The sequence below is a fragment of the Limulus polyphemus genome, unplaced genomic scaffold (genome assembly GCF_000517525.1).
Source record: "Limulus polyphemus unplaced genomic scaffold, Limulus_polyphemus-2.1.2 Scaffold463, whole genome shotgun sequence".
In the NCBI taxonomy this organism is placed as follows: Eukaryota; Metazoa; Arthropoda; class Merostomata; order Xiphosura; family Limulidae; genus Limulus; species Limulus polyphemus.
The window spans coordinates 510,728-523,841 of NW_013666073.1; the positions used below are offsets into that span (position 1 = coordinate 510,728).

Here is a 13,114-nt window from a genome sequence, read left to right on the forward strand (position 1 = left end):
TTTTCTTTTTAATATTATTTATTTGTCGCTATAACAAGAGGTTGTGTAAATGAACTGAACATATTCTGTTATATTTGTGATAAATATGTTGTAAAGAAACAAAGGCAAAACATTACAGAATTCATCAAAAAAACATATTACGCATATTTTTTAATATAACTCGGGGACCAAGACAAATCATGGGTTCTGTACAAAGTTTGCACTGTTTGTTTCGAGGAGTTCAGACATTGGACTAAAGGTAAGAAAAAATCTTTGCCTTTTGGAATTCCAGTGGTGTGGCATGAGCCTAGAAACCATGGAGATGACCGCTATTTTTGCTCACGTAATGTGGAAGGCTAGAACACTTAAAATAAAATGGAAATTTCTTATCTAAAACTTAAGTCTGCTATAAGACCTATTGCTCGTGGACCTGATGTACCAACTCCACTGGAGTCTCTTGATACAGTTTCATCTGATGTCAGTAGAAATTATGATAAGGATTGTTTTCAACCTGAAATATCTGGCGAACCACAACTTTTCACACAAGGTGAACTTAATGATTTGGTGAAAGATTTGGGCCTTCCAAAGGGTGCTTCAGAGATTTTGTGGTCCAGACTTTGCGCTAAGAACTTACTTTCTCAAGGGACATCATTTTACTTGGACATAAATTGAGAGAAAGAGTTTATACCATGCTTTTCTCAAGAAGATTCACTGGTTTATTGCAACAATATTGCTGAACTAATAGCAATGCTAGGAGCTGCAGTCTGTGAACCAAGTTAGTGGTAATTGTTCATTGATTCCTCCAAATGGAGTCTAAAAGATGTTCTCCTTCACAATGGCAACATATGTGCATCTGTTCCTATTGCTCATTTGGTTCATTTGAAAAATCTCAAACTTATTCTTAATAAGGTAAAATACAAAAAACATGGTTGGTTACTTTGAAGAAACTTAAAAGTCCTTTGTAGTTGAGCCAACAATACGGTTATACAAAGTTTCTATGTTTTTTGTGTGAATGGGACAGCAGAGTGTGAAACCAGCTCTGTATACAGAAGCAAGGGCCATACAGAGTCAGCTTGATACCAGGATCGAAAAACATTGAACGTGAAAGTTTTGTTGGCATAAAGAAAGTCCTATCACCTCCACTTTAGATAAAACTGGGCTTCATGAAGCAGTTTGTAAAGACCTTAGACAAAGATGGTGACTGTTTCAAGTATCTATGTGGGCAATTCCTAGCTCTTTCAGAAACGAAACTTAAAGGAGGGATTTTTGGTAGACCTCAGATTAGGAAATTCAATTTGCATGAACAGTTTGAAAGGACAATGAGGAAAGTTGAAAATTAAGCATGGATTGCCATTAAAGATGTTATTGACAAATTTTTAGGAAACAACGAGGGCCCAAAGTACAAAAATATTGTCAATAACATGCTGGATAAGCTCAGAGTTGGGTTGTAATATGAGCTTGAAAGTTCATTTCTTACTATCACTTATTGACTATTTCCCTGAAAATCTCAGTGCCATCAGTGAAAAACAAGGGAAGGTGGAACATCAGCATGATCATTGAAACAAGATGCTCTAGATGCAATATATAAAAGAAAGAACACAACCTATAGTTTTGAGACTAAAAATGTAGATTTCTCAAAAAAAAATCGGGATGAATGAGGATGCATATTCGTTTGACATCAGTGTTCTTCCCTTTTCTTCAGTTTGTTTGTATTTTGGATAACAAACATAATAATAAAAAATGTTAATTGTGGTAAATAAAATAATAATTTGATCTAAGTAAGAGTTTTTTTCTTCCCGATTTGTAAAAAAATCCTTATGTGATAGGAAAAAATGAATATTATTTTCGAAGTTACAACTGGTTCAAACTTAAAAAGTATTCTAGTCTTACTATGAATGTTTGTGTATATATTTTTTTCTTCCTGCAGAGATTAAGTACAAAGTGGGAACAATTTAAGCAACGTTATGGTACCAGGTAGGGAGTTTGTTTTCATTCAGTCACTTATTGTAAATTATATAAACTAAGTTGTTAGTTATAACTTTAGTAACAGAAATTCTTCATTTCATTTTGAAAACAGAATTTTTGTGTGTGGAACAATTTCTGTAATGTAAATGTGGAATTAAAATATTAATACATTTTATTTTATGCAAAATGAATGTGAAGAATGATAAATGTTAATAATATTTTTGTTTGAAACATTAATTATTTAGCTAAAGATAGTTTGGACAAATTTATTATAATTATTTAGAGTTTCTTCTTTTTATCCTTGTAAACCTTGAACTTAAAGGAATACTCCTTTTAAAAGAAATAATACAAAAAGATCTGGTGCTGCTTTAATAAGAAATTATTTTTTTATAGATATTTGTTTACTGTAGTGAAATTTCACTAATCTATACTATATACCAAGAAAATTTTTAGCTGTTTATTCGAGAAAGGTAGTCTCAAGGCTTTTAAATCTTAACTTTAGTTGTACGTAGTTACTTTAGTTATCATAGAAAACTGATTATGGAAGAAGGCATTCACACAATAAGGATTGTTATTGTAACAAATGGTTTATATAAATAGTAATTATATAATTATATCTCAACCAGCCTGAAGAACTTTGGATTGAGAAAAATGCATCATAAGCAATAGATATGATGAATATAGGATGGTTGAAATACTGTTATTATATACACTCTTCTAATTCATGAAAATCCATAAGAGACTAAATTAAGAATATAGTGTCAGAAAATATAATTAACATAACATGTCTTATGAAAAATGTAAGTAATTTTCATTTACAGCATATGATTTTCTCGGTATGTTCAGTAATGTAATCTCCGTCTATTTGAATAACTTTTTTGCATATTTATTTTCACATAAAGGAATATCTCACAGAACACCACAAACAGTTCTTATCAGGAATATATTTGAACATTCAAATTTACATGTATATTGAATATTTAACAAAAGAAAGTGGAAAATTAAATGTTCAGTGTTGCCTCAAATTATGTGCCTAACTGTTATTTTTAAAGTATTAAATATTGTATATTATGCTGCATTTTTGTAAGAAATAAAACATAATTAATACCTTTTCATTTTAAATGTTATTTTTAACTCCCCCAGTGTAGTCAAAATGTGTCATCCAATCTATAAGCTTTTTTTTTTATCATTATAGCAGAAAAACTATTTGGAATAGCACAATGCCCCAAGCAGTTGCTTGTCTTACTTATGCCTATAGTTGTACTGTCTTTCTTTGGCAAATTAGAAGTGATTTTAATGATTAAAACCACACTGTTGAGAGTTTTCTGATTTTAACAATAATGAAAAGTCCTATTGATTTAGCGAGTTATTCAATTTAATTCTAGTTTGTTTCTTTTTTTACTTCTAATTCTTAAAAGCTGATGTTGTTAGGTCTTACAGTGATGTTAGGTTTCTTTAAAGATCATCAGGTTTTAGCAAATTACAGAGTGACATGCAAATTATTGGTAGAATTTATAGAAAAGAATAATTTTGTACATTGTTTTAACTTAGTTCAGGCTATGAGGAAGAAATGACAGAAAGTCAGGAAGTGCTAGATGATCAAGTGAATCGACAAGTTACTAGAGAATATGTAGATCTTCTAGGTAGGTTGAAGCCTTATACAAATTTACAATTTTGCTAGGAAATGTAAAGATAATTTGAAAAAGTGTTGCATATTGAATAAAAAACCTGTTATGTACAAGATTTAGTGTGTGAATAATGGTTTTGTTTGTAACTAATTTGTAACTGAATTTTATGATGAATTATAGACCAAGACACTTTTACTCAAATTCAATATAAATTATATTGTGACAAAGACATGTTCTACACCAGTGTTTCTCAAACTTTCTAGGTTGTAACCCCACTTTTCTTATCTGTAATATGCTTTGTCCCCTCCCAGAAATGATGACAACAATAAACTCAGCTTAAAAAAGAAAACCAGAATACAAAGATAACACATCCAATGATATTGACAAGAGTTTTACATCTGTTTTTCAAATAATTCATGAATTGTGAAGGAAAACGGTAGAAAAAATATGAAGTGCTGCTCAATTTTTTTCTGTTTGTGCATAGGCTTGATTGTGAAAAGTAGATAAGCCTAAACAGAAGACCAAATCAAAAAACTTTACAAAAATCAGATGTTTATAAATAAAGTACCATTTATTACTACATGTAATTAACCCTCTTACTACAGGTAGGTTAAAGTGCTCATGTCACAAATTTTTAAAGAGTTCCATTCAAAATTTAATTAAACTACTTTATTATCATTGTATATGAATAAATTTGGCATCAAAATGTAGTTAATAAATCAAATTGGCATCAAAATGTAGTTAATAAATCAACTTTTAATATTATATAAGTTTTAAGTTTTTAATTTAAGAGGATTTAAAAAAAAAAAACTCAATCTTCCCTAGTATGAGTATCATGACATTTCCTCTTTAGGTTTTCCCTCTTCTCTAATTTATTTACCACTCCTACAAAAGGTACAGAATTTAATATAAATTACTCATTATAATATACATATTACTCAGGCGTAGCATAATTTTTATGACCTTCAATTTTATTTGTGTATGGAGCCATAAACCAGAATATCAGACCCACTTGCCATGCCCACCTGTTTCACAAATTGCCAATAGTTCTCTCTGACATTTTATACTATATTATTTATAACAAATAGGAAGCTAAAGTTTTATTCTAGTAAATGACATATTTTATTATAATGTTTTCTGTACAGAGAGTTGATGACTTCCTGGTTCAATTTCAAATTTGTTCTCATGGGAATCTCTTCTCAGAAGTTTTATAGGCTCTTATTTCACAGTTAGAAAGCCAGAAAAATTACGATAGTTATAGGACATTGTTTACTTTTTGTGTGCTATTATTATGTGATCTTAAGTGCATTATTTAATTAAATAAAAAATATTTTGTGTAATTATATCTACCATTAGTATAAGAAAAGTAGGCTTAATTTAGGCTAAATTAAGCCAAAAACAAATGATAGACATGGATTCAGAGGACGATATTATAGATTTGTCTCAGAAATTTTTTGGATCTGATGAGGATCTTGTGGATAACTGTCCTACTGATGATTCCTCGGTGAGGAACAACGATGGACGTGAGGGATCTGATTCACCTGGTGAAGTTCCATTTACTAAAAGTAAACTGATAGCTGACAAAGAGAAAGATCTGCGGATCTCTTCACTATTTAGATATGCACTCCCAAAAAATAACTGGAGAAAGTTCCAAATGGTTATTTTTCAAAAATGGTGTGCTTATGAAGAAATGGAAACCACCAGATGTGCCAGCTTCAGAGGACTAGGTTATTGTTTATCAAATCATTGTTCCCAAAGCATATCATTCTGAAATATTGAAAGTTCCCCATGGGAGGTCATTTAGATGTCAACAAGACATGTGACAAAATTATGAGACATTTCTTTTGGCTAAAAATTAGGCAAGATGTTTCTCAGTTTTGCAAAACTTGTCATACCTGTCAGTTGGTCAAAAAACCTAACCAGAAAATTCTTGCTGCTCCTTTGAAACTTATCCCAGCTTTTAAAGAACACAAGTTCCACCCTGAGGACATGGTCTTAGTATTGTTACCCACTGTGGGATATCTATTAAAAAAAAAAAAGAAAGACAGAAAGAAAAAGAGAGATAGAGAAAGAAAAAAGACTTTTAAATTGCAGTTTATCACTACAAGAGTATGATTTGTGGATAATCCATGTCAAAGGGGTTGATAACATTTGTACTGATGCACTTTCACGTGCTAAGTAATTTTATGATCATTAGGTTATTTGTATTGGTTGTGTTCAACACTGTAATTATTATTAAAGTTTTGTAATCATTTGGATAATATATTATATTTAATGTATTGTTGCCAATGTATATGTTTATGTGTGTGTGTGTGTGTGTGTGTGTGTGTGTGTGTGTGTGTATATATATATATATATATATATAATGTCATAATTAAAAATTGTCTAACTACCTTTAATTTTTAATTCTCTAAGGAGGGAGTTGTAACTAATTTATTATTACATATTTATTTTAATATCAACATTTGTTTAGATTAAGGTTATATTTAAAAACATACATAGCTTATAGTGTTAGACATGTATTACAAAACTCCCACCTATTCTCCAAAGTTGTAGAAGATTCTCGGGAGTAAGAATCAAAAATATATATATGTACGTAAACACTTAAATGTAGCTCAGTATTGTTATGTGAAACTGAAATTTCTAGAAAGCCTCCACATGCATTTAAATATAACGAACGCGCCGCACCAAAGGAAGAGTATGTATTATTAGTGTGCTATAAACTTCGAGAGTAATAATTGTAATTGTTATAACGCTTACCAATTGGAAAACTTCAGATATTTGACCAGGAACCTTTACAAAGTTCGAACATTACAAATCATTTAACGTCAGTGGATTCTCATTGGACATTAGTATTTTTTATGGAAACATTATATAAATTTATCATGTAAAACTCAGCGTGTGTAGCCGGTGAATAACAAAGGACAAAGCTAGCTAGCTTCCCATTAAGCAAATCGTACCTACATCAACTCATAATTAACTCGCTCATCGTGAGCCCTCGATAAGATATCAAAAAGTACCAGACAAGAAAGAATACATTATATTGCTTGTAACTTTGTAAAACTTTTGTTTATAAATCATTGTTTGTAATAACTGTTATTGTAAATTGTATTGTTGTGTGTATATTAAAATGTATTTGTGTTAAGAAAGAGAAAGATATTTGTTGGCAAATATCATAAACTGACTATATATCGGCTTTTACTTAACTACTAAATCCAAAGTACCATATAACTACTAAATTTAAATTTATCAGTTAATGCAATTTCAGGATATTTGAAATTCCTAAACATAACAAGTTGTTCAAAACTTGAAAATAGCATTGGTAACTGGACCAATTGTTGGTTGAGATGTTGCAAAAGAAATATCTGCTGAAGCTTTTTGACAGACACTAATCATAGCAGAACCATCTGGAAAATGATCTATAGGAATTAGTACAGCTTATAAAATGAGTCAGATCAATGTAAGCCAGTAAAGCAATCACTGATTGGCGTGTCCTTTAGCCAATCAGGAAATGTCACAGACCTACTGAAGGATATGTAGATTGTACAGGAATTCTTTTTGGTGGCAAAAGACAGGTTTCCTCTTACAATTTGCAGTCATTCTAGAATGAAAAAAGGGTAATCTGTATTTATTTATTTTTTGTTGATGTTCTTTTTATGATGGTTATGAGGTCGGTAAAATTGACTAAATGTGTATTGAGTTAGGGTACAGAAAATAACTGATAAAATATAAAGTTTTATTGAGAAATAACATTAGATATTTGTAGGAGGTTTTATTGATTAAGCAAATGAAATTTGACAATTTTCAGATAGCAAAGTATTTTTAATCTTAAAATGAAAATCACTTTGCACTTAGATCAGTCAACCCTTTGACTCCATTTATTTCCTGAGAAATATTTAGTAAGAAACTTCATTAAGATGTACAAAACATATTAAAAGTTATAATATGGAAGCTCCAAAGATCAATTTAGGGTCATGAATTCAGTCAAATTGACCAAGTTTGTAGCAAGAGAGTTAAACACTTAAATAAGGTTAATTATATCTTCCTTACAATTTAATTATCAATGGAATGACTTATGTCTTTAAAACTACACAAGATAGTTTCAGGAACTATAACCCCTCTTATTTTCAAAACAGCAAAAAGTTTATTACTAAATACTTAATAAATCATCATTTTAGGAAGGTATGACAAAGTAAGTAGCCTTGGTGTCAGTTTAAATTACCATATCATTTACAATGAAAATGAGCTTATTCTATGAATTACCATCCATCAATGGCACTGTTAGTTATCTGTATGATAATATAAATTATGAGATTGATGAAGGAAATAAACTTAATCTCTTAATTACTGCACACCAATGGCACTTTAAGTATAAAATATTAAGTAACACTAAGATGTTATGACATTTGTTTTACATTTAAGTATTTCACTTTAAGTTCCTTCAGTTCTGATTTACCCTGGAACTCTTCTGTAAATTTTAAAAAGTTGTATTTCCTATAACTTATTATCCATTGACAATGCTTTGGATTTGGAATTTTTTACAGAGTATCCATCTGTAAAGTGTAAGTTGTATGTTTGAAGTTATGTAAATTTCTGTTATTTCAGGAACTTCAGACCTTATGTTTAAGTTTCTTTATGACCAATATTTTGAATAGATGTCATTCTTCATGGAAAGAAAATATCCAATGAGCAAGTGTCTGAGCTCATGGAAGAAGAAACTGAAACTAGTAAACCTGCTAGTCCAACAGATGGTCTTTCTGAGCTAGGTATCTCAGTAATACGAACTGAAGTAAGTAATGGTCATGAACACTGCAGTCAGTAATATTGATAATGAAAATGAAAACAGCTGTGAACAAGGAGGTTCAGACCTTGATTTGAACAGAAGCAAGCACACTTTTGTTCCAAAAATAATGAAAGGATTTCACTACTCTGTCTTTAAGTCTTGAAAGCATAATTTTGCTCAAGTAACTTAATTCCCACAATACTCAACAAAAGATACTTGTATATTTTCTTATTTGTAAAAGTTAATCTTTAGTTGTTACTTTCCATTCTTGTAAACTTCCCAAGTGTGCAATATGATTATTTCCATTTGTTTGGATCTCTTTCTGGGTCCTTTTCAATTACATTATTCAAATGTGTCATCCATAACTGGAATGACAGTTAGTTTTCAGGTCAATATAACTGATGATGAGAGTAACTATTGTATAAACACACATACATCCTGTTCATTCTTTACACCACTGAGTCATAAAATATTGGTGTTAGAAAAAACAATGTTTACCTAATTGAAGCAGCATAAATTGTCAAAACCTTAACTGTTAGTAACATTAGTTTTCCTCATTGATGTTACAAAAGTTAAAAATGTACCTTAAGTTTGTTTGCAATAGTCATAATTGGTTTCAAAATTTAAGACTTGTGATTTGAAGCTGAGAACAGTGATATTATTAAATTAAGATCTTATAAACACCTACTGTCAGTTGCATGCTATTGTTTTAAGTAATATAATAATGTTGAGATAAAAATATTAAGTGTAATAAGCAAGTAATACTATTTACAACTGTTAGGGGTAAACATTGAACTTGATTGTTTTTGTGATTATAGTGAAACCTTTTATGAGCAGTGCATTGACAACTAATTTTAACAGATATAATGAACATGGGGTGAGCAGGGTTTTTGTCATGGAGGAAAAAAGTTTGATATAAATAGTAGAACCTGGTAAAAACTGAAGTAGTGAAATTTGATGAACATTGTTAATGATTTCATTTACTAAGGTTTTTTTATTCTGTTATTTCAGACTGTTTGCCCTTCAATTGTCATGACAATATGTGATGCTCTTCACTGGCTTGATACAACTACATGTCTGAAAAGTGTTCAGTTATGTACACCAGTACTTAAGCAGGTAATTATAATCTGCCATCTTAAAATAAAAAAATATTTAATATTGAAATGAAAATGGGGATACATTATTTTGATAAGAAAAATTGTGCAGTTTTTTTATTTAAAAAGAAATCAGTTTTAATGTTTCCATTAATTAAAGTTTAGTATGTAATTTATGAACACAAATTTAATGGAAATTAATAAATATATGCCTATCATGTGTTTAAGATTAGTTCTGTTAAACCATGGTGTTCAGAGGTAAGTAAAACACATCAAAAGTCAAATTTTTATTAATTGTCAGTTTAAATAATATTTCATCAATCACTTTTTTTTTCTTCAATATAGGGTTATCAATATAGGATTTTTCGTTTCCACAAAACTATTTAAATCAAGAACTGAAACAAATGATAGATTAAAGTATGGTAACCTTTTTTACTTATAAATAGTGTAAGAGGATATTTTTAATACCAAACTGCTAATACAGTTTTCATGTTCATCAGCTGTTATCAGATTCTATTATCCAGCAACCAGAAGAAGCTTTCTATATTCTACACAGTGTACTCAAAGGACTACAGGAGCTTGGTGAACATGAAGCTAATCAAGCACTTTTGCTTGGGTTGGGGCTGCAGACATATGAGACTCTACGTCCAGTATTTCCTACTTTACAAACCGTCTTGTCTCAAGTGACTGGTTGCACTCAGAAAGACTTGCAGGTAAACCAACAAGGAGTTAAATTTATCATTTATATTATAGCTGTGTAGAAATGTAGAGTTATATGAAACACTTATAGATAGTAACTCGTATTTGGAGCTTTCTATGCTACAACTGCAATAATCTCATTTATGTATTTTTCTATATTAAGACCTTGTTAGTGATGACAAACAAAATAAATTTTAAAAGTTACTATAAATGCTGAAAGCCACCAAAATATTATAAAGCATATAGGCCTAAAAATTTGGAAAGAAAAACATTATTGTTAATTTGTTTTTACAATAGTGTTTAGGCCTATTGGTTTTCGAAACAGGCTTTGTTTCTAAGAAAGGTAGTACAAGTGGTCAACTTCATTGCAATTACTTACTTTCTTAACGGATGCTAAAAGTTTTTAAAACTTGCATGCAGCTATTTCATGTTAGAAATCTATGGCATAAAATAAACCTCAAAAGGTGTCCATGTTTAATGGGAAACTTATCATGTTATTTGCCTAATTAGTTGAATATATTAAATAGAAGCTCAGAGATATAGCTTTTGAATGTATTTTTTATTTTTTAACTTCATAAGAATGTTTTGAAACTACTTTGTTCATCATCAGGTAAACTGTCATCTATGGTATGAAATATTGCACAAGCATTTTGTTCGAACTTAGAAAATATATATGGTGACGTGTTTTGGTGTGAGTTAAGTTGTAGTTCATGAATAATTAATACTTCTTTTCTTTTTCTTCTATCAGTGCTGTTCTCCTTACATAATATTAATTTGATGTTGATTCATTATGCTGTGTTCATAAATGTGTGATGGAGCACTCTTATGTAATTTGATCTTAATATTTATGTTGTGTCCCATTTCACCTATATGAATGTTGTAACATCAGTCGCATTGATATTTATAAATGCTTCCATTGTTGAAGTTATCAGAATAAACTTTCCTTAGATGATCTTTGATCTTAGGGCTCAGTTTTGGTCTAAGTTAGGTTCTGGTTCACGAATAATTAATACTTCTTTTTTCTTCTATTAATGATGTTCTTACATAATATTCTAGAGTTGCTAATATTTCTTTCATGGAGTTTAAGGTGTTCTCTTTCTTCTTTTCTGTTATTTAATTTGTTTTTATATTTAACTAAGGTTGTAGTTACAATATGTTTAGGGAAGTGACAGCTGTTAATAAATGTATCAAATATTGATTCTAGTTCGTGTTGCAGATTACTGCATAATCTCTAAAATCTCCTAAATAAATATCAAATGTGTTGTCTCTTTTTTTTGTCAGTTATCTATTATTTTCTTTACCCTAACTTTTGAATGATCTCATAAAGCAATGAATCACTGCTCCTGTCATCAGACTGTTTAAGAGACACTGTAATATACGACACAGTGGTGCAATTACCACTCAAATTACAAATTTCCTCTTCAAGCCAATTACAAAGGGCTGTCAGATTTATGTAGTTTTGAATGTGCTATTTGTATTAGTTGTAAACATGTACTTAAGAGAAGTAGGACATGTGGCTATGAGAAAATGTTTATGATATGGCTATGTACAAAGTCAAGGCTGATCCAATAAACTTGGTAGGTATTTGGATATTAGCTATCCTCCCAGGGTGGATGGAATTTAGCAGTATAGGTGTACAAAGAGTGTAAGAGCTTATGAAAATGTGTGCGTATGTATGTATGTATGTATGTATTGCATCATATATATATATATATTACTACTGTTTATTCATAAATTTTTAGTTATTTTTCTTAAAACATAACACAATAAATAAAAAACATATATGAAACACTGGTTTCTAGTACTTATGATGTTACAAAATTGATTTTTACTTGCACGTTGTACTTGCTAAGTCTCGCCGTAAGCCTTGGGTCTTCTCTCAAGTGGAGGGGGAAGACAAAATTGAGTTTTGTAGATTTCAAAGATGCATTTTAGAAAACCAAAAGTTATCAAATTATTGTAGTGGTACACATTAAACCACTGTAATTTATCTGGCTTTCTAACTAAGCTATATGTGGGTTAAAAATATTCTAATTTCTGTTCAAAACAACAACTTACTCAATAGACTTCAACATTTCAACTCAAATTATAAATTTCCTTTTCAAGCCAATTACAAAGGGCTGTTAGATTTACGTAGTTTTAAATGTGCTATTTCTATTAGTTATAAACATGTACTTAAGAGAAGTAGGCATGAGTAGACAAGAAGTTTCAAAAGAATGGAGTAGTGGGCAGGGCTACCCTCGTAGGTTTGCAAAATATATTGATATCTCAGCAAGTCAAAACGATGGGAGGTTCTTATTTCATATTCTAGGTTGTAAAAAGCTGAAGTTTGAGTTTCTAATTTTTTAACCACTAAAGATTTTGTATGGTAGGTGTAATAAAATATAAACTGAGCAAAAAGACATGCCATTTGACACACTGAAAAGCATATTTGGCATTTATTTTAAATGTTTTCTTTCGAACTAAAAAGTATATAATATTAAAATTTGAATTATAAACTATGTTGTGATGCCAATTTTATTGACAATATAATGATAATAAACTTGTTTAATTAAGTTTTGAAAATAACCCTCTAAAACATCATGACATGCACCCTTTGACCCGTATATTGAGAGAGGGTTAAAATATATAGTGGATTTCCTCTCCTTACAACAAATAGTTGAATATTAATGAATTCTGAGAAAATTAATGAAACCAATCATTAAGTTCAGTTCTGGTTTATGCACTAAAATGGCTAGAGATTCTTGAACTCTAAAAGAGTTTGTTTACCAGAAGCACAGAATAGAATGTCAAGCTGGTCTTTTAGAACAATTGAATCAATCATATTTATTTTGAGCATGGCTGAAAACACTTGAGTTGAACAATCATAGCCTTTAGAGCATGAAGGACATTAAACAACTAAGGAGTTTTGTAATTTGTGAACCTTGTCTTTAAATAGGAAAACAAATTAAAGATGAAGAAAGCTT

General features: G+C 30.1%; 1 protein-coding gene across 2 annotated transcripts in view; it reads left to right on the forward strand.

Moving 5' to 3' along the window:
- The window catches only part of LOC106458435 (exportin-5-like), a 137,640-nt gene that overhangs the window by 112,595 nt on the left and 11,931 nt on the right, over nucleotides 1-13,114 (forward strand). For both annotated transcript variants that reach the window (XR_002610372.1, XM_013917949.2), the window contains exons 27-31: nucleotides 1,907-1,953; nucleotides 3,496-3,587; nucleotides 8,228-8,361; nucleotides 9,367-9,471; nucleotides 9,950-10,162. Coding sequence is in view for 1 of the 2 variants with exons in the window: in XM_013917949.2 (XP_013773403.1) it covers nucleotides 1,907-1,953; nucleotides 3,496-3,587; nucleotides 8,228-8,361; nucleotides 9,367-9,471; nucleotides 9,950-10,162 (591 nt within the window). In the remaining variant the exon portion in view is untranslated. The remainder of the gene's footprint in view (nucleotides 1-1,906; nucleotides 1,954-3,495; nucleotides 3,588-8,227; nucleotides 8,362-9,366; nucleotides 9,472-9,949; nucleotides 10,163-13,114) is intronic.